At 48.2% G+C, this 25,408-nt stretch overlaps 2 protein-coding genes across 5 annotated transcripts in view; one reads left to right on the top strand and one right to left on the bottom strand.

Annotated features, from left to right (window-relative positions):
- The window catches only part of col4a3 (collagen, type IV, alpha 3), a 50,346-nt gene extending 32,054 nt beyond the window's left edge, over positions 1-18,292 (bottom strand). For 2 of the 3 annotated variants that reach the window (XM_020699858.2, XM_078929809.1), the window contains exons 1-38: positions 18,155-18,292; positions 17,972-18,042; positions 15,655-15,711; positions 14,879-14,968; positions 14,456-14,500; positions 14,264-14,308; positions 13,855-13,917; positions 13,644-13,697; positions 13,545-13,571; positions 13,403-13,477; positions 13,224-13,286; positions 13,113-13,148; positions 12,772-12,819; positions 12,605-12,679; positions 10,424-10,468; positions 10,273-10,335; positions 10,160-10,204; positions 9,948-10,001; positions 9,830-9,871; positions 9,598-9,679; positions 8,256-8,291; positions 6,719-6,883; positions 6,336-6,428; positions 4,991-5,086; positions 4,757-4,827; positions 4,411-4,599; positions 4,146-4,314; positions 3,983-4,075; positions 3,755-3,859; positions 3,579-3,673; positions 3,266-3,416; positions 2,655-2,768; positions 2,401-2,568; positions 2,211-2,300; positions 2,009-2,143; positions 1,837-1,935; positions 1,676-1,765; positions 1,291-1,430 (exon numbers count right to left, since the gene is read on the bottom strand). In XM_020699858.2, coding sequence (XP_020555517.1) covers positions 1,291-1,430; positions 1,676-1,765; positions 1,837-1,935; positions 2,009-2,143; positions 2,211-2,300; positions 2,401-2,568; positions 2,655-2,768; positions 3,266-3,416; positions 3,579-3,673; positions 3,755-3,859; positions 3,983-4,075; positions 4,146-4,314; positions 4,411-4,599; positions 4,757-4,827; positions 4,991-5,086; positions 6,336-6,428; positions 6,719-6,883; positions 8,256-8,291; positions 9,598-9,679; positions 9,830-9,871; positions 9,948-10,001; positions 10,160-10,204; positions 10,273-10,335; positions 10,424-10,468; positions 12,605-12,679; positions 12,772-12,819; positions 13,113-13,148; positions 13,224-13,286; positions 13,403-13,477; positions 13,545-13,571; positions 13,644-13,697; positions 13,855-13,917; positions 14,264-14,308; positions 14,456-14,500; positions 14,879-14,968; positions 15,655-15,711; positions 17,972-18,034 — 3,171 coding nt within the window. In that variant the 5' untranslated portion in view covers positions 18,035-18,042; positions 18,155-18,292. Of the gene's footprint in view, positions 1-1,290; positions 1,431-1,675; positions 1,766-1,836; positions 1,936-2,008; positions 2,144-2,210; positions 2,301-2,400; positions 2,569-2,654; positions 2,769-3,265; positions 3,417-3,578; positions 3,674-3,754; positions 3,860-3,982; positions 4,076-4,145; positions 4,315-4,410; positions 4,600-4,756; positions 4,828-4,990; positions 5,087-6,335; positions 6,429-6,718; positions 6,884-8,255; positions 8,292-9,597; positions 9,680-9,829; positions 9,872-9,947; positions 10,002-10,159; positions 10,205-10,272; positions 10,336-10,423; positions 10,469-12,604; positions 12,680-12,771; positions 12,820-13,112; positions 13,149-13,223; positions 13,287-13,402; positions 13,478-13,544; positions 13,572-13,643; positions 13,698-13,854; positions 13,918-14,263; positions 14,309-14,455; positions 14,501-14,878; positions 14,969-15,654; positions 15,712-17,971; positions 18,114-18,154 lie in introns of those variants that run through there. The other variant, XM_011492691.3, reaches the window with a different exon arrangement.
- The window catches only part of col4a4 (collagen, type IV, alpha 4), a 33,626-nt gene continuing 26,303 nt past the window's right edge, over positions 18,086-25,408 (top strand). Inside the window, exons 1-3 of one of the 2 annotated variants that reach the window (XM_011492693.4) lie at positions 18,086-18,222; positions 20,843-20,976; positions 22,881-22,923. In XM_011492693.4, the coding sequence (XP_011490995.1) occupies positions 20,930-20,976; positions 22,881-22,923 (90 nt within the window). In that variant the 5' untranslated portion in view covers positions 18,086-18,222; positions 20,843-20,929. Of the gene's footprint in view, positions 18,223-20,840; positions 20,977-22,880; positions 22,924-25,408 lie in introns of those variants that run through there. The other variant, XM_020699857.3, reaches the window with a different exon arrangement.

Raw genomic sequence — 25,408 nt, 5'->3', positions numbered from 1 at the left:
GACTTCTACGTCCCATAAAAACACTGCAGAAACAGCGCTTCCAGATGGAGTCACTAAATGCCACATTGTCCCCCATCTGGATTGGGCAGGTGTTTGCTTGTTGGTTGGGGGTTGAACTTCCCTTCTCTTTATGCCCCCTCATCACAGCTGAACATTTCTTCTCACCCAAGTACCCAGCAGATTGAGGTGTTGCCCGCAAGTCAGAAAGAACCCCAACGAGCAGGGCGACAGATTCCTTTAAGGTTCCACTCCCATCATCTTCTGATCTGCTTTCAAAGCCTTCGCAGTAGTCTCTTTTTGTTTTTATGGAGCGATTTCCAGTTGTCAGCATTTACAGACATGGGTCAGCAACTACAGTAAAAAATGGCCATCATGTGCCATTTTTTTGTCACTGCTTTCTCGCTTGTTAAGAGTAATATCCTTATCAAGGAAAGGTCTTCATTCAATACAGAGTATTTCATATTCCCTGGATACAGAGTTGTAAACTCATTTGGCAGGTGATATCCCAAAACATTCTTTATAAAAGTTGTTTACAACCTTCCAAAACGATAGTAGTCTTGGACATGACCAAAATATATTTGTGTGATTCCCTTCCTGACTCCCACATTGTCACCAACAAGACTGTGGAGTTAGTTGTTTGATTTTGATTTGGGGTGTTATAAAATACCGTGGTTAATTCTTCCGTTTTTGAGAGCTGGTAGAAGAGAACTGTGTGAGACACATTTTAAACCAGTCTCCTGGTTTAAAATGTTTAGATTTATCTTAAATTTCCATTTACTTTTAATTTAAAATAATGAACTCTTCCTGTTTTCAGTAAAAGAATGGTAAAGTCTTGAAATAACTCTTGTTTTTTTGGGGGTTTTTTTGTTATTAGTGTCTGATATTACTTTAGTTGTGCTGTCTCTTTTTTATATCAGAACCATCCATCCGAACAGTTCTGATCCAGATTCAAGCTCAGACCAGGAAAACAAAAACCTTCATGGGTCTATTGGTCTGCAGGTGGATGATCAGACTGGGGCGGAGCAGGGTGACTTTGGCCCCGCCCACTTCAGATGCTATGTCAAAAACCTGAGCTTTTTTTAAACAGCGGGTTTTTATCCGCTCCTGAAGTGGACAAGAACTTTCTCTGAAGTAAAGGCTGTAGGTTGGATTCGATTAAGTGTGGTAATAGTTTTACAGCCTTCAGGAGCTGGTTTTGTTGACATTTTTCATTTTCTAACATTTTTAGAGCAGAACAGTGCAACAAAAAAACAATAAGACCAAAGGTTAGACTGCAGTCATGTGTGATACCATGTCTCCCATCTGTCCTTTGGCTCCTGGTCCAGCTGGGCTTGGTTCACCTTTAGGGCCTTTAGGACCATTCACACCCTGCTCTCCCTTTGGACCTGGACTCCCACAAGCTCCTACAGGTCCTTTCTCACCTTTGCAACCTGGAAAAAAACATGCTTATGGTAGTGTGCTGGCAGGAGTTTAGCCCGTCCCCCTGAGACTGTTGACCTGCTCTTACAGATCTTAACTAAATCCTCTTGAAAGGAAAATACCCTTTTCAGAGGAAACCAGGACTTCTGGACAGGACCGAGCAGACTGCTATCAGCCACAGTCACTGTAGCTCTTATTTGAGCCGTGACAAAATATCTTTCCTATTGAATTTTTTATTTTATAGAACCAGTCTTACCTGGGTTCCCTTTCAGTCCAGGATCCCCATCAGGTCCAGGTTGACCTGCCAAACCAATCTCTCCATCCTTACCCGGGTCTCCTGGATATCCTGACAAACATGCAGAACAATTGTTGGTTGTTCTGATGTTGGGTCATCAGGCAGTGGACTCAGTGACATACCACGTGGTCCCGGGAGTCCAGGTTCCCCATCTCTGCCGTTCCATCCCATTACCCCAGGGGGTCCAATCTCTCCTTTAAGACCAGTGAAACCTATTGGACCTGAAGAAGAACCAGGGAAATTGAGAGACATCACAAGCTTATCCCGAGAATAGAAAAGAAAAGAATAGAAAACCTGGGGGTCCAGGGTCTCCAGGCTCTCCAATGGCATATATGTCCACCAGGATTCCTTTTGGACCTTGCTCTCCTTTGTCACCCCGAGGTCCTGTTGACCCCATGAGACCCTGAGCACCATCTGGACCACAATTACCTGAGAAAACAAGTCTTCAGAAGAACTTCTTTTTTATGTTATAACCCCATTCTTCTTGATGTCAAACCTGCTGGTCCTGGTTCTCCAGGTTTCCCTTGTGCACCTTCATCTCCTGGAATCCCAAATGGTCCAGGGGGGCCACTGTCCCCTCTAATGCCTGGAATTCAACATGTCAATTTTAAAGCAGCATAAAAAGAGGATTTCTTGAATCTATATCTGCATCTCTGTCCAAGCTGATGGATGGTCCCTTCTCCCACCTGGGATCCCTGGCTCCCCCCTTGACCCTCTATCGCCTTTAGGGCCAACATTTCCTATTGGTCCAGAATTGCCATCGATCCCTCTTGGGCCATCAGGTCCGGGTAACCCTTTGATCCCTCTAGCTGGCAACCCAGGATCTCCTCTTGAACCCTTTTCACCGATGACCCCTGGGAGACCAGACAGAGTAGATCTAGGTGTTTTTGTAAATCAGGTTAGAGACACGCACTTTTCTAATGCTTCATGGATGCGGCACCTGGAAATCCAGTAAAGCCAATTTGTCCTGGTTCTCCAGGAAATCCAGAAGGTGCGGGTAAACAGAATCCAGGTGTGCCAACAGGACCGTGTTCTCCATCCAGACCATTATTACCTGACAGAAGACTCCAGTGAGGTTTCGTTTGATCTGATCAGTTCTTTAGACCACAGATTTGTACCAAAGACTTCCAACTGTCCCTGATCCCACAGAGGCTCCTCCCTCATCAGACACTAAGCTATTCTCTTATGGATGAATTATCGTATTGTTTGTCTAGTGAAGGTAAAATCTCATCCCAGAGATCCTCATGGAAAAAGGACACGAGCATCCAGACTCGACCATGAGACTGGCTGGTTGGAGAGGACTGAGGATCAGGTAGCTTTCACAACGTTTTCACAACATTTCCACTGCCCCACCCCGCATCCCATGTGGATGTCTGAGCCTCCCCGCTTTTAAAGGAGACCCTGGCCAATAAGGGAAGGGCGGGGCTGATGAAGGTTAAAAGTTCAGGTAGATGAGAGCGTACCGCAATGAACCTGTACAACATCTTCTCTGTCTTTAAAAAATAAACAGTAGGAAGCATCCAGCAAGTCCATCTGACCGGCCACGCCTACCGCTGGGTCCAGGTAGACCATCTTGTCCTTTTTGTCCTGAGATTCCACGTTGCCCTGGAGGTCCAGGATTTCCTGGGGGTCCCACAAAACCATCATCTCCCGGAGGACCCAACTGACCAGGAAGGCCAAGGAAACCAACCCCCATGTTGCCCTGGGACCACAAAAGAGGGAGATGATGATGTCATCAAACAAAAGTCTGCATAAAAACACGTTGCTGTCCACTCAACCAAAGGTACGTTGCATTTCAAAACCAGATTTAGTTCAGAACTTGGACAGATATAGGTCTCACACCATAAACCAGAGTCTGATGTACCTTAGGGCCCATGTTTCCAGGAGGGCCTGATGGTCCTCCCCGACCTTTGACCCCAACGCTGTGAGAACCTGGATTTCCTGGAATCCCTTTGTCTCCTGAAGCCAAGAAATAAATTACACAGTTTAAAGATCAGTGAACAGCAGTTACTCTCTAAATTAAGACTTTTCTGAGTTGACCTTTTATTCCTGGGAAACCTTGACGCCCGGGGATGGAAAATCCTGCATCTCCTTTTTCTCCTTTTGAACCAACAAATCCTGGAGAACCTGTAGGTCCGATGGCCCCTGACAGCAGCAGATGACCCAACGTTACAGAAGAACTGAAGGTAGGTTCTCCAAAGTTTCTCTTTACACCCACATTCTAGAGAAGATCTCATTCATCCCTAAGAACCTCAGTCCACATCTCACCTTGAGGTCCAGGAATCCCAGAAACACCTTTGTCTCCTTTCTGACCTTCATCTCCTTTAAGTAGAACTATTCTCACGGAATTCCCTTTTTCACCTGAAAGACACATAGGTTGTCCTTCAGTCTTTAGTCTCGGCCCCGTTTCTAGTTCTGATCACTCACTCACCTGGAGGTCCACGTTCTCCTGGCTCTCCTAGGAACCCTGCGTGACCCGGAGGTCCAGGAGGCCCCAAATCTCCAATGCCGGGGGAGCCAGGAGGGCCCATTTGCCCTATTTGGCCTTCAGCTCCAGGGTCTCCTTGTAGTCCAGTATTACCTTTTGGTCCTGGAGGTCCCTGCAACCCAGAGCATTATTTCAAATCCCAACCAATTACTGAAACGGATGCTGTTACCATGGCGATCACAGAAGACAGGTTTGAACTGTTACTCACAGGATTTCCCTTTTTTCCTTCTTCACCTCTTGGTCCTGGTCTGCCTGGAGGTCCAGGCCTTCCCCCCGGGCCTGGTTGTCCCAACGGTCCCTGAGACCCTTCCTCACCTTTCTGCCCAACCCTCTGCATGACTCCTGGCTCACCAGTAAGTCCTGGAGGTCCTGGGACTCCTGGAATACCATAGAGGCCCTGAAGACAACAAATCTGGATCTGATGACACTGTTGGCTCCAAACAGGAACAAAAACCATTTTCCAGTCGTTCCAAAAACTGATTTTCTACCACATCACTCCAAATAAATTGGACAGTCACACAAAAAAGATTTCAGGGTTCAAATTTATGTCTCACCTTTCGACCGGGCACTCCTCTCACTCCCTTCACACCTTCGTCCCCTTTCAATCCAGACTTCCCAGGTGTACCTGGAACAGCCAAGACAGGTGAGTCAGACCCTACTAGACATCAGTCTGTTGTTTTCATGACGACCATTGTCAAAGGCTTTCTGAACTTCTCGGAGTAAATATCCAGCTTCTGCTCCGACTCACACGGCCATTTCAAAAAGACAGAACCTCTCCAGCATCATACCTGGATCCCCCCAGTCACCTGTCGGACCACGTTCACCTGGATGTCCAGGAGGTCCAGAAAGAAGAGGACAAAGCAAGCACACCTCCCCCGTCTCTCCTGAGAAAGAGGGATCAGTCAGGTGATGTTCAGGAAACCGGAGAGACCTAATCTGCTGTTTTGAGGACTAAAACCACGTCGTCCTCATTTTGCTGGATTAGTCTTCTGCTTTTGACGCTGTAGACCACATGACTTCACTGTCCACTTAAAAGCCTGGGCAGGGGTTTGTGGTACTGCACTCGACTGGATCCCTCACAAAACTGTGTGTGTGAACATTTCTGGATCTGATTCAACTGTTCCGATGTTGTTGGGCTTCCACAGGGCTCTGTTTTAGGACCTCTTTGGTTTTTCTCGTACCTCTTTCCTCTGGACTCCATCCTCAGAAAACATGGAGTTTCCTGTCACTGTTATGCTGACGACAGTCAGATCTGTCCACCAATTCAAAATGGTCTCCGTCCCTCTTGTTTTACAGGCATCAGAGACTGGATGGCTCAGAGCTTTTGTAGGTTTGGTTGGTCTGAGCAGCTTCTGGCTGCCAGTTCATTTCAGAGTTTTTTTATTTGCCTTAAATCTTTAGAGGATCTTGCATCTCTGTACGTCTCTGAGCTTCTTTCTCTACATCTTACACCCTCAGATGATCAGCTTCTCCTGGAGAAACTGAGGTCAGAGAGGATCAAACGTTTTCACTCGGAGCTCTGAAGCTGTGGGACACGTTACCACTGATCAATGGGCAGAAATCCTCACTGTGGATTTTTAAAAGACATCTGTTTATTAGAAAGTCCATTGAGACAACTATTGTACTATTGGGCAATATAAATCAAATTGAACAGAATTATAACTCATTCTTATAGCCAGACGTTCGACACAGGAGGAGTGTCTGCTTCTGGGATTGAACTCGTTTAAAACTTAAATATTTTTAGTATGTTAAACTTTTTCCTTTTTATGAGTTTTTATCTTTTTTTGCTGTTTTAACAGTTTCACCATCTGACTGCCATTACGTCAATCTTCTTCTTCCACTTTCGTCTTTTTCCATCAGGGGTCACCACAGAGAAACAACCTCTCTTTCGGGGATGGGTCGCATGGTTAACTTGGCAATGTTTTACGCCGGATGCCCTTCCTGATGCAACCCTCTCAATTCAGCCGGGCTTGGGCCGGCACAGAAGCAGAGGAGGGAGTTGGGAGCAGCCCGGATTTGAACCCTGGTTTCATGGACGGAAGGCGCCGCAAACCAGCACGAGCTAAACCGGCTCGACTGCCATTACTTCAATACATGAAATGAAGCAACTGATTCATTGATCATGTCACTCACCCATCTCGCCCATTGCCCCTCTAGGCCCCGGAGGTCCAATAACGCCTTTGGAACCTTTTTCGCCCGGAGAACCTCGTCCTCCATCCAGGAAATCTGACGAGACATGATACCAAAGAGTCCCACCTGAACCCACTCCCATCAAGACTTTCTATTTTCTGGACCCCCTCCCCATTATTTATCAAAGACAATCAAGGCCAGAATGAGGCGTCGGTACCTGATCACCTTAAAGACATCACTGATGTTTCAGTGATGTCATCTGTAAAGTTTTTCTTTGCTCTAAAGATTCTCTGCAATCATACGATGCAGAGCTGCATGGCAGTTAGCCCCCCCACCCTTCAGTAAAACCAAAAATAGGACCCCCACAAGCTCCACGCCAACATTACATGATAGTCCCGGCTCTCCAGGCTCTCCCTCAAATCCAGGTCTTCCAGGGATGCCAGTCTCTCCTGGGGGTCCGATGATATATGGTCCTGGCTCTCCCGTGTCCCCTTTGAGTCCAGATGAACCAGGGGCTCCAGGGAAGCCAATGACACCATCAAGGGCCTCACCTTGGAGCAAAAAGAACAGACTTTTCACGCCCCAGAGGCAGACTGGCTGAAGAGAGTCATGTACACAAACTTTCTACATCTATAACCCTTCAAGCAATCTATGATTGAATGACTAATTATTTTACGTTTGATACGTCTTTGTGTGGATGTAAACTTCTGTTCGTTGTGTTGTTTTGTGCATTATTCCTCCTTTGCTTGAAATAAACCATTTCCAAATGCATAAAATAATTCCAGATAATCAGCAAACATCTGCTGTGTCTCCACACGAGGCAGAATCTCTAGATTACATCTTTTTTGGTAAACATCAGTGAAAGCATGAGGACTGTCAGATGAGAAGATCACTAGTGGACTGTTCGGAGGACTCGAAGGGGACCGGGGGCCTCCCTCCTGTCACATCTGTCAGCTTTAGAGCACAAGAACCGTCAGATCAGCTCCGGACAGAACCACAACTAAGGAGCAGATCTCAGACTCCATGAGCGTCCAAAGAAGACGTGAATGTAAAAAGACAACACCTTTGGAAAATAGAGGTGAATGAGAAGAAGCTTCAGGTCTCTGTGGCCCACTACATGGAGTGATGAATCATCAAGTGATGAATCTTAGGAAACACAGTGAGAGCAAATCCACAAAAGAACGGAACAGGTAGAACAACCTAAAACGGTTGTTTTTCTGTCCTTCAATCCAAACGATGGAGACAAGCAGAGGATGAAGAGTAGCTTCCTCATAGGTGTAAGTGTGGGTGTGGGTGTAGGTGTTCGATGTAGGTGTAGGTGTGGGTGTAGGTGTATGAGTGGGTGTAGGTGTAGATGTGGGTGTAGGTGTGGGTGTGGGAGTGGGTGTAGGTGTAGGTGTGGGTGTAGGAGTGGGTGTAGGAGTGGGTGTGGGTGTAGGTGTGGGTGTAGATGTAGGTGTGGGTGTAGGAGTGGGTATATACACCCACTCCTACACCCACACCTACACCCACACCTGTGGGTGTAGGTGTGGGTGTAGGTGTGGGTGTAGGAGTGGGTGTGGGTGTAGGTGTGGGTGTAGATGTAGGTGTGGGTGTAGGAGTGGGTATATAAACCCACTCCTACACCCACACCTACACCCACACCTGTGGGTGTAGGTGTGGGTGTAGGAGTGGGTGTAGGAGTGGGTGTGGGTGTAGGTGTGGGTGTAGGAGTGGGTGTGGGTGTAGGAGTGGGTATATAAACCCACTCCTACACCCACACCTACACCCACACCTGTGGGTGTAGGTGTGGGTGTAGGAGTGGGTGTAGGAGTGGGTGTGGGTGTAGGTGTGGGTGTAGGTGTGGGTGTAGGAGTGGGTGTAGGAGTGGGTGTGGGTGTAAGTGTAGGTGTAGGTGTGGGTGTAGGTGTGTTTTTTTTTTACCTGGCTCGCCTTTCATCCCTGGAAAACCCAAAAAACCTGAAACAGATCCAACAGAAGGAGATGTAGTAACATGACTCATTAGGCAGAAATGGCAGAAATGCCGTACACGTATAGCACTTTTCTACCTTCCTCTTCTAGACACTGGATGGTCACATGACTTTGCTAAATTCAAAGTCTTTCCACACATTGGACTGGAATGATGGACTGCTGCTTCACATGTGTGTTGTCTGCTGTGATTGGTCGATTTTACCTTATAGACAATTTAAGCTACCGGACCTCAATCCAGATGGTATTTTCCAATATTGATCCTCGATTTATCTCATTTTGAAATGATTTTATGAGGGTTTAGGTCGATTTGTGACCTGCTAAGTCACATTGATCTGGTTGGATGGCAGGAATGTAAATCGATTACAGTGCTCCCCCGCGTATTCGCGTTTTAACTCTGAAGAAGATAATCGTGTAGAATAATTATCATCTGGATGAATGACTGACGGATGAAACAGGCCTCTTCTGGAAGACGAGGACCTCTGAACTGATGAAGGAGGAAGAACGGACTCCTGGTTTTAAGGCACAGAGTAAGCGAGACTCTCCTACTGGTTTAAAGTATGCTAGTGTCTTTGATCTTCTGATCCAATCACAGACCATCAGCCATCCAGTGTAAAGAGATGAGAATAATAATCCATTTGATTGAACTCAGGGACAGAGTCGACAGAAAACCAACAAAATCCTTCAAATGGAAAAATTAAAGCACGATAAAAGCAGAAGAGTGAACAGTCAAATCAGAGAAACGGGAGATTCAACAGCTGAGTTTTTAAGATGATGCTGCAGAGGTCAGAAGGTCAGAATTCCAGAATTTGGGAGTTGAGTGGCGGAAGGTTCAACTCCCCATGGTGGGGGTACGTGAAGCTAAATGGAAGAAGAGAATCGGAGGGAAGGAAACCGGGAATTGATCTGGAGACGGTCGTAAAGATAAGGAGGAGCCAGGTTCTGGAGGCCACTAAAGGAGCCAAGGGATCTGCTGGAGAACGGGCTGATGTGACCAAAGGATGGAGTTCTGGAGAGGATGCAGACAGCTGATGTAAAAGAGGAGGGAGTCACAGTAATCCAGGCAGGAAAACAGAAAAGAAATGGGCGGGGCCAGCATCGTTACTGACATGAGAATGAAAAGACGATGAACTGATGAGTTTAATTTCCCTTTTCAGGAAGGAAAAAGAAAGGCAGGTCTTTCACTCAGAAAGGACTCCTTCCTTCTTTAAACGCAGGATTTGACCAGACTGATGGTTTTTGCTTGAACAGCTTTTCCCGCTTTAATGTTCAACATTTTGACTTCAGCTATGAGTACCTGGTCTTCCAGGACGGCCCTTGGGTCCAGGAGGCCCCGGGTAACCCCGCTGGCCCTGCACAAATCTGTGGTTGTAGAACACCTGCAGCATACGAAGAGCAGATGCTTACACAGCTACTCCCTCCTCCCCCTCCCTTCTCCTTCGCAGAGTGATAGCTGAGAGTGGAGTCACTGCAGGAAGCCCCCCAAGGCGTGCTAAACATGTAGCCACACCCTTTCAAACCACACTTACATCTCCAGGAAGACCAGGAAGACCATGGTCGCCTTTGTCTCCCTGAACACAAACAGGGGGGTCGGTGTCAGACCCGGTGGCAGTAAAGAACTGGACCAGAACCTGCCCCCACACTCACCAACACTCCATCAGTCCCTTCAGGACCCCGGACCCCCGGGTCCCCAGGATCTCCCTGCAGACAGGATCAGTGTGTTAGAGGAATGCCAGATGTCCTCGGTTTTCCTCGGAGACCTTGGTGCTCAGGAGCATCTGACCTCCAAACCCCAGCAGAGGAACTTCTCACTAACCGCAGTGGTTTGAGCGGAAAACCGCAGAGCTTCAGCTGGTTACCTGTAGCCCGAACGTTCCAGGAAATCCGATCTTCCCGGGTTTACCCTTCGACACAAAGAAAGGTCACTGAGGTTTCTGGAGCGTTCATGCTGGTCTGCATCTTCATCTCTTACCAGTGAGCCTTGGTCTCCAATGTTGCCCTTCTGACCTTTGAACCCTGGATTTCCTGGAGGTCCCTGGAAGACAAAAGCAACCGACACATGAGTCTGCAGGAAAAATGGATCCTAGGAAAAGATCTTTGATTCTGGAAAAGGGTTCACCTACAGGCAGACCAGCAGAACCTTTCTGTCCTTCTTCACCTGGTTCCCCCTGAAAAACAAAAACACACATGAGGAACAGACAGGTGAGCCCGCAGACAGGTGAGGTCACTGACAGACAGGTGAGGTCGTAGACAGGTGAGGCCGCAGACAGATAGGTGAGGTCGTAGACAGGTGAGGCCACAGACAGACAAGTGAGGCAGCAGACAGACAGGTGAAGTCCCAGACAGGTGAGGCCATGGACAGGTGAGGCCGCAGATAGACAGCTGAAGTCGTAGACAGGTGAGGTCACAGACAGACAGACAGGTGAGGCCGCAGACAGGTGAGGCCGCCGACAGACAGACGAGGTTGTAGATAAGTGAGGCGGCAGACAGACAGGTGAAGTCCTAGACAGGTGAGGCCGCAGACAGACAGGTGAGGTCGTAGACAGGTGAGGCCACAGACAGACAAGTGAGGCAGCAGACAGACAGGTGAAGTCCTAGACAGGTGAGGCCATGGACAGGTGAGGCCGCAGATAGACAGCTGAAGTCGTAGACAGGTGAGGTCATAGACAGACAGACAGGTTAGGCCGCAGACAGGTGAGGCCGCCGACAGACAGACGAGGTTGTAGATAAGTGAGACCGCAGACAGACAGGTGAAGTCCTAGACAGGTGAGGCCATAGACAGGTGAGGCCGCAGATAGACAGGTGAGGTCCTAGACAGGTGAGGCCGCAGACAGACAGGTCAGGTCGTAGACAGGTGAGGCTGCAGACCGAGTGAGGCCGCAGGCAAACAGGTGAGGTCCAAGACAGGTGAGGTCAAAGACAGACAGGTGAGGTCGTAGACAGAGAGGTGAGACGGCAGACAGACAGGTAAGGCTGCAGACAGGTAAGGTCACAGACAGACAGGTGAGGCCGCAGACAGAGAGGTGAGACGGCAGACAGACAGGTAAGGCTGCAGACAGGTGAGGTCACAGACAGACAGGTCAGGTCGTAGACAGATGAGGCTGCAGACCGAGTGAGGCCGCAGGCAGACAGGTGAGGTCCTAGACAGGTGAGGTCAAAGACAGACAGGTGAGGTCGTAGACAAAGAGGTGAGATGGCAGACAGACAGGTAAGGTTGCAGACAGGTGAGGCCGCAGGTAGACAGGTGAGGTCCTAGACAGGTAAGGTCAAAGACAGACAGGTGAGGTCGCAGACAGACGGTCAGGTGAGGCAGCAGACAGACAGGTGAAGTCCTAGACAGGTGAGGCCATGGACAGGTGAGGCCGCAGATAGACAGCTGAAGTCGTAGACAGGTGAGGTCATAGACAGACAGACAGGTTAGGCCGCAGACAGGTGAGGCCGCCGACAGACAGACGAGGTTGTAGATAAGTGAGACCGCAGACAGACAGGTGAAGTCCTAGACAGGTGAGGCCATAGACAGGTGAGGCCGCAGATAGACAGGTGAGGTCCTAGACAGGTGAGGCCGCAGACAGACAGGTCAGGTCGTAGACAGGTGAGGCTGCAGACCGAGTGAGGCCGCAGGCAGACAGGTGAGGTCCAAGACAGGTGAGGTCAAAGACAGACAGGTGAGGTCGTAGACAGAGAGGTGAGACGGCAGACAGACAGGTAAGGCTGCAGACAGGTAAGGTCACAGACAGACAGGTGAGGCCGCAGACAGAGAGGTGAGACGGCAGACAGACAGGTAAGGCTGCAGACAGGTGAGGTCACAGACAGACAGGTCAGGTCGTAGACAGATGAGGCTGCAGACCGAGTGAGGCCGCAGGCAGACAGGTGAGGTCCTAGACAGGTGAGGTCAAAGACAGACAGGTGAGGTCGTAGACAAAGAGGTGAGATGGCAGACAGACAGGTAAGGTTGCAGACAGGTGAGGCCGCAGGTAGACAGGTGAGGTCCTAGACAGGTAAGGTCAAAGACAGACAGGTGAGGTCGCAGACAGACGGTCAGGTGAGGCAGCAGACAGACAGGTGAAGCTGCAGACAGGTGAGGCCGCAGACAGACAAGTGAGGTCGTAGACAGGTGAGGTCACTGATAGACAGGTGAGGCCGCAGACAGAGAGGTGAGACGGCAGACAGACAGGTAAGGCCGCAGACAGGTGAGGTCACAGACAGAAAGACAGGTGAGGCCGCAGACATACAGGTGAGGCAGCAGACAGACAGGTTAGGTTGCAGACAGGCGGGTGAATTGTCAGACAGGGAGACGGACAGACCTTCAGCTCTTTGGGTCCCTCAGCATACAGTTTAATTCCTCTTTTTCCAGGAAGTCCTGGAAGTCCTCGATCGCCCTACAGAGACAGACGGTCATTTTATGATGAAGATGATGGTGAAGAGTAGGAACTCCAAATCCTAAGTGCATTCAAAAAAGAAATGAGGACACCTTCTGTCCCTGAGGACCTGGACTCATTGGGCTGGCTCCTTCTAGTCCCTAAAACAGAACAGAGCTCGTCAATCATCCACCGAGTCAGACCTTCCTGAGAAACCAACAAACTTCAGGAACATCTGATAACAACAGGAAGATCCTTCTGGAGGTCTGAGGATCAACCTAGAACAGGTTTTTGGACTGTGGGAGGAAACCAGAAAGGCCTTCAGAAAACCTGGACATGCATGACGTGAACATGCAAACTCCACACAGAAAGACCCAGCTGGGATTTGAACCACCACACCAAGTTACAGTGAACAAAACTGCTGCAGATCAGCTGAGTCTGCGACCACACCAACCTTCTCTCCTGGTACGCCTGGCAGCCCAGGAAACCCCTGCAAACACAGATGGGGGTGTAAGGCGACTGAATGAGGCTTTATTGGACATTTTGACAAACACTGGAGGCCCACCTGCTGGCCAGGGGGTCCTGGTGAACCTGGTAGGCCTGGGTAACCAAAATATCCTCTGCGGCCCTGAAACAAAGACCAGCCGGTCAAACGACTCTACCGCACACCGTAAAGTCCAATCTAAGAAGATCTGGCTCCTTTGAGATGACGTCTTACTCAGAAAGACCATTCATTTGCCTGACCTTTTCTCCAGCGGGTCCTGGAGGTCCTGGTGCGCCTTGAATTGGTGGAGGAATCGGGTACACAAACGATTCTCCCTGAAACCAAACAAGAGCATCAGTGATCAACAGACTGCAGCAGGTGAACGTCAAACATCTGGAATACCTTCATCCCTCGTTCCCCCTGGAGCCCCTAAAAGTAAAAAAACTCTGTTAGCGTTCTTCGCTGTCAGACTGTCGGCGCAGTATCCGCCTGAGGTGTCACCTGTGGGCCAGTGGGTCCTCGTAGTCCAGGAAACCCTGGATAACCTGGATCACCCTGAAGAAAACGAAAACATTAAGAAGATACAAAAATGCAGGTATGATGGCGGCGCCAAGCTAGTTTAACAACCAAAGTGCCGAAAACGTTTCATGGTGTTCCTCAGAGCTCAGTTCTTGGCTCAGTTTGATTTGAGGTAACTTCAGAAGAACCAAACCTTTGTCCCGTTGCATCCCGGGAAGCCCGGTTTTCCCATTGGTCCTTGTTTTCCTGGAATTCCCTGAAGGGTAAAAAAACATGTTGCAGGCATCTCTTCAACTTTAAATGTTTTGGGTTTTTTTTGGAAATAAATAATCATGGATTTATCAATTTGATATTTAAGTCTGGAACCAGAAAGATCTCCAGGAGAACATTGTTAGTAAAGGACAGATTAGAGTTGTATAGTCCTCAAAGCGTCTTTCACACCCAAACCTGGCGCCCTCACTTTTTCATGAGTTCACTTGCTGCAATTTGTCAACATTTCCCCAAGAAATATTGTAATTATTGTCCAATAAAGCTGATTATTTCCAACATGTCCTGAAATTTTTACAATTAAAGACTCTCATTTTGTGGTTTTTGCATTTTACCGGCAATCCTGGAAGTCCTGGATATCCTGGTTGTCCTGGAAGACCCTAAATGTTAAAAACAGACACAATCCCCATGAAGCTGAAAAAGAAGTGGGAAATGTCGCCCCCGTGTGGCTCACAGTCAGATGACAGTTAATCTGAACATTTCACATTCAGAATAAATGTTTTGAAGGTTTTTACGAAAAGTCTCACCCGAGATCCTTTATGTCCTGGACTTCCTGGTACTCCTGAGTCTCCCTAAGCAAACAAAAAACAACAACAAAAAATGTAGGTTTGTAGCAGACAGATGAGTTTAGTTCATGAAACCTTTGCGTTCTCTAGAAAAGAATATTTGTGACCTAAAATTATCTTTTTTTTCACCAAAACATCCTCAGAAAAGCAGAAACAGTTTTAGCTGCAAACTGCTGCTTTGCTCATCAGCACTGCAAAAATAAACAGCAGGGGTCCAACACAGAACCCTGTGGAACACCTCAGATGATTTTCAAACAGGAACAGAAAGCTGTTACTATAAGAGTCCAGAAACCTGCAGTTTCTGCTGCTGCGACGTCAAAACGCAACAAAGGTTTTCACGATGTCACGCTACACACTACAGAACAAGTCTTTGGAGTTTCTCACCTTTACTCCAGGATGGCCCTCAGCACCCTCATTCCCAGGATGACCAGTTCTTCCAGGAAGTCCAGGGTATCCTGGGTAACCAGGCTCTCCCTGTGCAGGACGACAGCTCATGTCAGCTCCGGTCCACAGGGGGCAGCAGACGGCTAACGTCAGGCTGCAGTTTGGGTTCAGAAGCAGGTTCAGGTGTGATGTTCACCTGAGGTCACCTGTCTGCCTTCTCTGAACGCACAAGCTCCCAGCTGGGTGGTCTAAAAAAGCTCCAACCCCCCCAGCAAGTGACCTGTGACGAGGCTTTTGGAGCGCTCTGATGTTAACGTTTTCTAAGAACTGTTAGACTAAACCCACAGAAATCTGCGTTTGTCGTCATGGCAACAGATGAAGAGACAATAACTTGCAGATAACGGTCTGCAGTCGCCCTTCATGGAACCAGAAGTTCAGGTTCCAACCTGACCTGAAACCCGTCACAACAAAAGACGAATATCTCACCTGTGGAGAAAAAACATCAAACAAAGTCACAATGTTTGCCCCCCCCACCCCATGCTATGCTGCAGGGGGGGGCACTTTTAGTGCTATAGGTTGTAGGAGAAGAAAAACAGGTGAGTTGCTTTTATCAGGATGTTAGAATCAGAAGCAAAAATGTACAATATTTTTGGTTTTTAACCGAGCCCCGTTTTTCCTTTGGTCTGATCCAGGTTTGACTCTGGCTTGATCCAGAGCTGGTTCCTGCTGTTGTTTATGACCCTGCAATAAAGGAGTTTCTTCAGAGATCTTCTCACCTTCTGACCTTTGACCCCATGGCACGAACACTCAGACATGGATTTGCAGACGCACACCTGCAGACACACAAACAGACACTTACTGCTCCGTCCAGGGCAGACGGCAGCTTCCAGCAGAAGCTCGGACACAGCAGATCCACCATCGGTCGGCTGATGGTGGATGGTCAATGAGGTTGTCATGGCAACCTGTCATGAAACCAGCAGCCAAATTTCCTTAGGCATTATTAAAGACCTATTCTATTCTATCTATGATCCACTGTGTGAAGCTTCATGAGGATTTTTCATCTTCTCTATCACTGAGGGAAACTTTATTGGTGTATCGTCATGGCAACAGCATCCAACCACATGCTACCGCCTTCAAACCTTTCAATCGCCATATTTAGCAGCAGCTAACAATAAATACATAAATATTTACAATAAACTGATGCTACTACTAGATTCCAGTGAACCCAATGACTGAGGAACAGCCCATAACACCAACCCTCCTCCTCTGTGCTTTACAGCTGAATGTTTCTGCTCAGTCGTTGGTCTCTCTGTTTGTGATCCTCTGTGGTTCTTCCTTCAGACACGCAGATCTTCATACTGACCATCATGGAGCACCATGAAGACCTGGATTACCTGACGGGTTTTTCCTGAGAGTCGCTGGTGTGTCTGCGCCTCCCTTTGACACAACCATCAGTTCTTCTCTGACGTGTCTTCTGGTGGAGTCTGGGTCTGTCTGCCCCCTTTGTTCTCACAGCCCGTAACTGTGCTGCGGGTCGGTGACTTCATGTCGGTCCTGATGGAGTTCTGCCTGAACGTGTTCCCTTTGCTCTTTGTGCGTTAACCCAAACAACAACCAGACATCTGGCTCCGTTCATGTCTGAGATTGTTGTCTCATCAAACTCATCACGTGGAGACTTCCATTCAGGACTTATCAGGACTCTTTCATGCTGTCAGTCGGGACAGACGGCTTTGGTTTGGTGCAGATGTTTGTGGTCGGGTGTCACCAGGTCAGGACTGCTGCAGGTCATGAAGTCCAACAGGACTGGACCGTAGCGTTCCACGCTCTCCGCCGTGGGAACAGGCCCCGCCTTCACCTTCTGAAGCCTCTTCATCCAAACCCTATTAAAGCCTGACCTTTGACCTGTGACATCACAGCCTTCAGGTCTGGTTAATCTGCGCTTTGACCAACTTTTCTGGTCACAAGTGTGGAGCCAACGACAGAGGGGGGGCATGAGTTCAAAGGCCCCCATCCCTGAGAACTGCAGGCCTCCAACGACAGGCCGGTTTCAGGTTCATGAGCCACAAGAATGAAGGTCAGTGTCGGGGACCGAGCCTGTTTGCACAACAGAGGAGGACCAAAGAAACACACAACCCCCCCTCTGCCGGCCGTCCATCCGTCCTCACAGACAGGAAGGAAGCAGGACAGACCGACCGGCGGGGTATTAAGACCTCGCCGCCATCTTCTTCTTCCATCGCCGCAAATATTTTACAACCGCTTTTGTTTCCCTTCAAAGACAGAAGCAGCTTCTGTCAGGACCTCTGGGAACTCTGGACAACCCGGAAACTTTAGAAACTCTTTATGATCTACGGCAGAGATGGAGCCTTCAGCTGATGATGTCACATCTGCATCCTTCTGAAGAAAATCTGTCTCCTAAACCCGAAAAATGATGAATCTGTTTCTCTTAAACCTAGAAACATCAGAATGATTTCGTTTTTCCAAAGTCACCTTTTTGATGTCTGAAAAAAAAACCACAAGATTTCCTGAGACGTAAACATGTGGTTCTGACCCAAAACCTGGACACAGTTCTGATAAAACTGGTCACCTTAGTGTCCAAATGTCACCATTTCCCCAAAGAACAGCTGAAGTTAACATGAAACATATCCGACTGATTACAACTCCATCCTGAAGAGTGAGAGGGAAGTTTGAAGAAAGCTCCGCCCACCTCAACATCTTCTGCAGGAGGCCTCTTCTTCAACAGCTGGAACTTTCAAAAACTCTGCACTGCAGGTGAAGCTCACCTGCAGAGAGCTTCACCTGCAGGTGAGCTTCAGAGTTGTCCAGCAGTGAAAACAGCAGTCCACTGAACGCAGCCCTCCCACCATATCAGTCTGTTGCAGCACCGCTGATGCGTTCACGGACCTCTGTGATGAACAGTCAAAGCCTCACCGGGAGAAACGTTCATACCGAGTGACGCCTCCTTCCCGTTCGTCTCCCGGTTTACAGACTAAACCCTACAGACTCTCTGATGTGGTTTCTGAGCTCCGCTCACCGGTTTTCGGGTTTCCACAAACACACGAACAGGATTTTGGACCCTCGGGTCCTCGAACTCACCCTCTTGCAGGATCCCGCAGGGAGGAAGAAGAGCAGCAGAAGAGGGATCTTCATCACCTGCATCTCTGAACCTGCGAATGATCAGGAAGACCCCAGAAAAATAACCACCTCAGTTTCACGGGCGGGGGCAAGGGCGGGGCTTTCAACTCGGAAGCGCGCGTGAGTGTGGCCGTTTCGTTTCACCTTCACTTTCCCGCTGGGAGCCGACATGAACCCCGCGTGAGCATCCAGGCTGACCGCGAGAGCTTCAGGTAAGACTTCGGGGTGGGCGGGATGGCGGACTGACCACCTGAGGGTGGTGACGTCATGAGGGCTGATGAAGAGGAGAGAGGAGCGGCTCCTCATTAGTGAGGCTCGGGAGGTTCTGATGCAGCCGTGAAGACCGCAGAACAGGTTCTAAACAGGAGGGATCAATAATCACGTGATGGTTCTGAAGAACCTCCAAGAGCTGCAGAACTTCTGACCCAGAGAGCAGCGTCTGGTGTTTGTGGGGAGTAGAAGTTCCTTTCTGGGTTCATGGTGGAAGCAGAAAAACAGAGAAACATTTCTGAGGTTCTGCTGTTCTGGAGGGAAAATCTAAGATGGTTTCTCCTCTCTGGGAGGAGAGCTCCTGCACCAGGAGGAGGCGGTTAAGTATCTGGAGGTTTTGCTCATGGGTGAGGGAAGAGTGGAGCACGAGACCGACAGGTGGACGGGTACAGCAGTTGCAGTAGGGGTCACCGTCGGAAAAGCTGAGGAGGTTCTGGTCCTCTAAGTTCCTCCACAGGGGGTCTGGGTGTTCCCTAAGGGCAGGGGTGTCCAATTCCAGGCCTCGAGGGCCAGAGTCCTACATGTGTTCCAACCAACCTGCCTTTGAAGCTCCTAATTGGCTAAACACACCTGATCCAGGTAATCAACAGCAGTAGAGGCAGGTTGCCGGCCCTTGAGGCCTGGATTTGGGGGCCCCTGCCTTAGAGGTCAGGTTAATTAACTGGTTTGGGTTTCTATAACCATAACCTGAGAGATGAACATTACCAGTTAAAATCAATAGTTTCTTTAACAACCATAAGCAGTTAATAAATATAGACAGATAATAACTATAACCAGTTAAACAACTGTAACCTACTAATAACTATGATCATAATTTAAAATCTAAATGTTTTTTAAAGAAAGAATATGGTAACTAACTGGTTAGGGTTGATAGTAGCATAGATTTATGGTAGTAAATAGCTATTAGGCTATTTATGGTTGTGTAACTGGTTATGGTTATTAACTGTGTATGAATATTACCTGGTTATTGTTGTTTGCTGGTTGTGGTAATGAACTGGTTATGCATGTTTAACTGTGGTTCTGAGGCCTTACTAATTGATTCATTTCAGATAAATGGGTCTGTTGGCCGCTGCACCTAATGTTGTTTCTTTTACTTTGTCATAATTTAGTTTTAAACGTACATTTTTCCATTTTCCTATGAGGAAAAGTCCGATGCCTGCAGATCATCTGATGATGTTATTTGGTTTATTATCTAAACGGATAAAAGCAAACATCGTCAGGAAGGATGACCACAAGTCAGCCGTCTTCATCCATAGAGAAGAATTTAGAACAGATTCCACAAAACGATGCAATGACAGAGAAAAACGGGCGACGATCTACAACTTCTGCCAGTTACTAAACTTCAGTTTGGATCATTGAGCAGATGGAGCTGCAGACTGAAGACTTGTTCCGTTAAAACGGGTGGAGCACCTGGATCAAGTTCAGGGCTCCGCCCTTTTCTTTGTCTTGTCGACCCTTTTGACTTCAAGCTGAAAGCCTGACACACACAGGCTTCAGGCACTGACTCAGGTGAAAACGCATCGCTTGACCACATCGTAAGCCAAACGCTCCTCCGTGGAGAGTAGTGACCACACTTCCTGTTCAGACATAGAAAACGACCCACTTTTAGGCCCAAAGTAGCTCCAATCTGTGGCAAGGAGCTGAAACTAGAGTCCACCTCCGATTCTCTAAAGCATGGAACAAGAGCAAAACCTTTGAGGAGCAGGAGATGAGAAAGAGGCGTCAGTCAGGAGCAGCTGGTCTAACCAAACATTACCAAAAAAAGTTAATTTAGAAATACCAACATAAAAGATTTTATTATTCTAGTTATAAATAAAATGTCCCGGACAAGCCCCCAAAACACGTAAGGCCCTTTTCTTTGTTTTATGTCCTTTTTGAGCATTCCAGACTGTAACCCTTTTTCTATCCTAGGCTCTTTAACATTGGGAATTGGGTCATCTAGACCCACTAGACAGTGCTCTGAACCTTTTTTCTTCAATGATCTGTGATCTTCACTGGTGACCATGGATTACATGAAATCTTTCCACCTTTATCCACCTTTGTCATGGTAGGGAGAACACCTCAATGGAAGGGGGGGGTCATCTAAGAGAGCACAAGGGTTAAACAGACAACCTAACAGGAAAGTGATCTCAACACCAGTTAACGCAGATGAATAATGACAAACAACAACAAGCAGCAGAAAAGCCGCAGCTGAGAAAAATGGCCGTTCAACCTTACAGCTTCACTTAAAGACAATCAACACAAAAAATCTAAATAAAGCAGGACACAAAACACCACAACATACTCTGTACAACACTCAAAGATCCACAAAACGGAGGTCCCACTCTGACATGGAAATAAGGCACCAGTAAACTAAAATGGCCACAGCCGGAACACGGTTGATGTTGGCGCTGAGCGAGCCGTTGGTTCAGGAGGGAACATGGAAACGAGGAACGTTTTTGACGTCTGCAGAGAATGAGAAGGGTTCTAATACTGATCCTAAGAGGAGGGAGGGAACTCTGATCTGATCAACAGCTTGACAGTTGGAGCAAAAATTCTAATATTTTTCTGTTTCTACAATAGGACTGGGCACAGGAGCCCGCCCACAGGCTGAGGCGGGGCCAAAGTGACTGTATGGTGGGCGGAGCTTCACACTGAGCAGCAAGAAGGATGCTGCAGACTCCCTGTTCTACCTCCAGAAGCGTCATCTTGCTTTGGTAAGTGAACTGTTTGAACGCTGCAGCACAAACAGACCTGGTTCGATTCTGACGTTACCAAACACGAGGGCAGCTTTCCCAAAGATGGATCCAAATTATTGACCTTCAGTTTGAGTCTTAGTCCCAACTGTCCTTACGAGGGGATACGGGCGCTACCGGTCGCAGTGAACGCGAATACAACCGGTAAGGGGGACGTAGGTGAGACGCAGGCACAGCGTACAGATTTTTCATTTGTTCAACCCCCCAAATCCTGTGGATTATACAAGGATCCAGTGCTGTTCATGTGACACGTGCACGCTCTTCGCTGCAGACTGACTGCTAGAAATGAGGAAATCAGACAATCGGAGTGTGGTTTGTGTGGAAATCCTACAGGCGTCCTATGGGCACTTATGGATCACGTGCACACTGTGTACTAGCAGCATTTGTGTCAGTAAGGAGCAGTACTCACACCCTCCTATCAACTAGAGTGTGGCATAAGGACGCCGTACGATAGCATCACCCGTACGTCATAGGGGGGTTAAACTTCCATTACGAATACTTCATGATGCTAAATGGTGCATAGCGTATACTTGTACAACACTTTTCTACCTTCCTCGAAGGCTCAAAGCGCTTTATAGTCACAGTCCTATTCACACACTGATGGCGGCTCTGCTGCCAAAGACAGGCGCCAATCTTCCACCACGGGCAAGGTGAGGTTCAGTGTCCTGCCCAAGGACACTTTCATGCAAGGCGGGAATCGAAGTTGATTGAATCAGAATTCGACCGCCCTACCTCTTCACCACGGTTGCGATACACTTACCACACACACAACAATGGTACGTTGCATTTTCACGTTGTCCCTTGAGGAGGCCGTACGAGCCTGAAGGGAACTGTAACACAGACCTGCGCTCCACTTAAGATACAGCCGCTCCTCTCTATGACCCTCCGTGGACCAGATTACCCCAAAACCTACAGAACCAGTACGGCCAACCCTCGGTCTTTGCCCATTGAATGTGGGTTAAAAGTTCAACCAGGTCAAACTTTGACCAATCAGAGCCTCGGATTACTGATGAGTGGACGGCGTCCCCTTTAATTCAGAAAAGTGCAGACAGTTTCAAAAATAGATCATGAAGGAAAAATGAATAATTGCAGATTGTGTCCGTCTGGAATTCTGTGAAGGTAGAGGAAGTGTGCTAGTAAACAGAACGAGAAGAAAAAGGAGCCCCTCCCTGTTTGTCCAGTGTGAACACCATGGCGTAAACGCACCTTCAAGACGCCGCACATTGAAGAACGCATCGCAGAACACAGTCAACACCCCGACTCCGCTTGGTAGTACCTGTAGGCCAGGAGCCAAAGAGCAGTACGCCACCTAGTGGAAGTGCCTTAAACCTGAGCCAGACTTCCCTCTCATTCAGACCCTCAGCTGTCGTCTAAAACACAATAGATGCTTGTCAGAGGTCAGAGCGCAGACTGAGCTTCTCCTTGTCACCATGGTTACATGAATGATGGGGCGATCTGATGTAAAGTTTCACTTCTGTGATGATATGTCCTGAAGCAACGAGTGAGGAGCCGGATTTCTGTCTAGAGATAATGTGAACTCTGTGGTAACAGCAGATCTAGGCAGCCGATGGTTGATGGAGATGATTTACAGATGAAGCTGAACTTCATTTTGGCTGAAAGAAGGGCAGGAAGGTTATCATGTTTGCAGATGATGGAGTGGTGTTTCTGGAGAACCTTCCGTTTTTCGGTTTTCCTTCATACAGGCTCAAAGATTCTGTCTGGAGGAAGAGCATGACTGAATTCATTCAGAAAAATGAACACAATTAAAATACAAAAATGTGAACATTGTTCTTGATGAAGAACTAGCATAGCCTGGAATGGACCCTTTTTGGACAGACACCTCACCTGTCTGTCTTTCCCTGCAGGTATCTCCTGTTCTTTTTCTGCGCTTCTCCAGCAGCCTGCAGGGTGAGTCCATCTTTTCCTCACGTTCAGCTCAGATCAAAGCAGATAGATACTATTCCAGCTGCAGGCAGCTCATCAGAACCATTTGTGAGCAGTGGGGTAACGTCTGTACTAACAACACAGCCACCCCCCTACATTCACGGTTACACTTTAAGATTTGTTACAGGTGGGGACGATGCTGTTATGAAGGTAATTTCAAGTAGATCTGACAGCTTTTCCGAATTGGTTTGATGCATATTTGCATCAATAGATTTCAGAAATGCAGTGAGAACTTCATTTTTATTTCTACGTTCAAATGTAAAATCCTAAAATGGAAATTCATTCTAAACCATCCAATCAGATCTCAACAGCTGTGGAAGTAGACTCGACATGAACAAAGTTCTGACTCCACGTTCTGTCTTCATTTTCACGATAAAATGTTGCATTGATGGTCCAGTGGCTGGACTCTGCGGTTCTCACTGCTCTGGTGTGGGTTTGATTCCCGGTCAGAACGTCTCTTGTCCTCAAAGCGGAAGCCGCGTTCCATGAAGGCAGCAGAAGTTCTGCTGGGTCAAGTTCAGCTAATCAACATCACAAAGAGGTAGAAGTTCATGGCTTTTAGCGGCTTCTTTAATACTTAGTGGAAAACTCAAGACCCCCCCTCCCATCATTAGCAACATGGCAGGGGGAGGAGAAAAACAGTGGACATGACTTGGAGCTCCCTCCACCAGCTTTAGGCTGTATTGATCCTTTGGAGTGTTCCTTTTCTAGTAGGGAGGGGTGCAGGTCTGGACTCATGGTGGCGTTCTGCTGTGGCGCCCTGGAGTCCTCCGTCTGACTCTTCTTGTCATGGAAAAGATTTGATCGTTTACCAGAATTGACTTATTCAGATAACATCAGACAGAAGCACTTGTGTGTGTGTGTGTGGGGGGGGGGGTCGTTTTTGTAAACCCTCCATCGGGGCGAGGCTCCCACATTCATCCTGATTTAGAACATCTTCATCAGCCAATCAGCTGCTGGGATGTGCAGCCAGCCGGAGAGGGAGGCGTGGAGGCAGGAGGGCAGGGGGGGGGGGGGGGGGTAATGTAGGTTGTAGACAGAACAAACTCCCTGATGTGATGTTTTCACAGTGCTGGTGGAATGTGCTGAGAACTTGGAGTCCAGATCAACAGAGACATGTGGGGGAGGGAGGTGGGGGGCGGGGCTGGACCTGGTCCGGCTGGTCCGTGACTGTCCACTGTCCAGCGTGCCAATGGAGCCGTGAAGACGGGAGAGGGTTCCCGACCCGGCACCTTACGGTCCACCTTCAGCAGAACCGCAGACGTTCTGAGCTGTGGTTCCGATCCGTCAGACTCTGCTCTCCCGGGTCCATCAGCTCTGATCCAGATGAGTTCAAATGGAGTCTGTGCACCCAGGTCCCCATCAGCCGGCTGAGGCCTGCAGAGGCTGAGATGAACCTGGAGTTTCTTTTGAAAACAAGGAAAATAGAAACAGACAGAAAGTCCAGGAACCAGAAGAGTTCAGATAGAAAAACTGTGGAGGAAACAGAGCAGAACAGGGAGACCAAGGTTGGACTGGGAATCCAGAACTCTGAGATTCAGGAGCATGTTGGACGTGGAGAACATTCATGCTTGTTCATGCGCACGTTTTCAGATCTTATCACACCGTGCGCCGTTTTTGCTTGTTCAAAGAAAAAAAAAGTGATGCATGATTGTGATCATGAAAACATAGTCTGGTTCCTCAGAAGAAAAAAAGGGTTTTGGCATCTAAACCTTTTTGTCTGAAAGACAGAAACCTGTCTGACCTTCCAGCCAAAACCTGCAGGAGGCCCTTCAGGGGAACGCTGGGAAGCCCTCGTCCTCTCTGTGTGTTTGAATTCCTTGAAGGGCCGATATTCTGCTTTTCTTAAGTCTTTCAGAATAAACTATATCCATAAATATGAACTTTGGCACACTAAAGAACAGATATTTGTGAAATATGAGTTATTTTCGCAGCTGTTTTTCTAAGCCGGAAGGAAGACGACTCAATCTCTGAGGCTCCGCCTTTCTGCCTCTCCTTGTGGGTGCCGCCCATTTCATGACATCATCCTAGAGCCGGCCTCGGCAGCGTGTCTGCATTTCTGCCACAAAATCTAACAACATCTGAACTTTTGCAACGATGGATGCACATATTGTTCATCTAGAATGAAAACGTTTAGCCAATCAGTGGTAGCTCCATCCTGAAATCATTGAGGTAGTCAACGATCTCCTCGGTGACAAGGCCCTGGGACTGGACGAAGTCCGCCCTGAGTACCTCAAGTCTCTGGATAGTATGGGGGTGTCTTGGCTGACACGTCTCTGCAGCATCACGTGGCAGTCGGGAACTGGACCACTGGACTGGCAGACAGGGGTGGTGGTTCCCCTTTTTAAGAAGGGGGACTGGAGGGTGTGTTCCAACTACCGGATAATCACACTCCTCTGTCTCCCTGGGAAAGTCTATGGCAGGGTGCTGGAGAGGAGAGTCCGTCCGA

This window comes from Oryzias latipes, chromosome 13 (assembly GCF_053564925.1).
Source record: "Oryzias latipes strain Hd-rR chromosome 13, Olatipes_Hd-rR_3.1".
NCBI classification, from domain to species: Eukaryota; Metazoa; Chordata; class Actinopteri; order Beloniformes; family Adrianichthyidae; genus Oryzias; species Oryzias latipes.
Note: the sequence above shows the minus strand (reverse complement) of the source record. Positions and strands in the feature narration are given on the sequence as shown.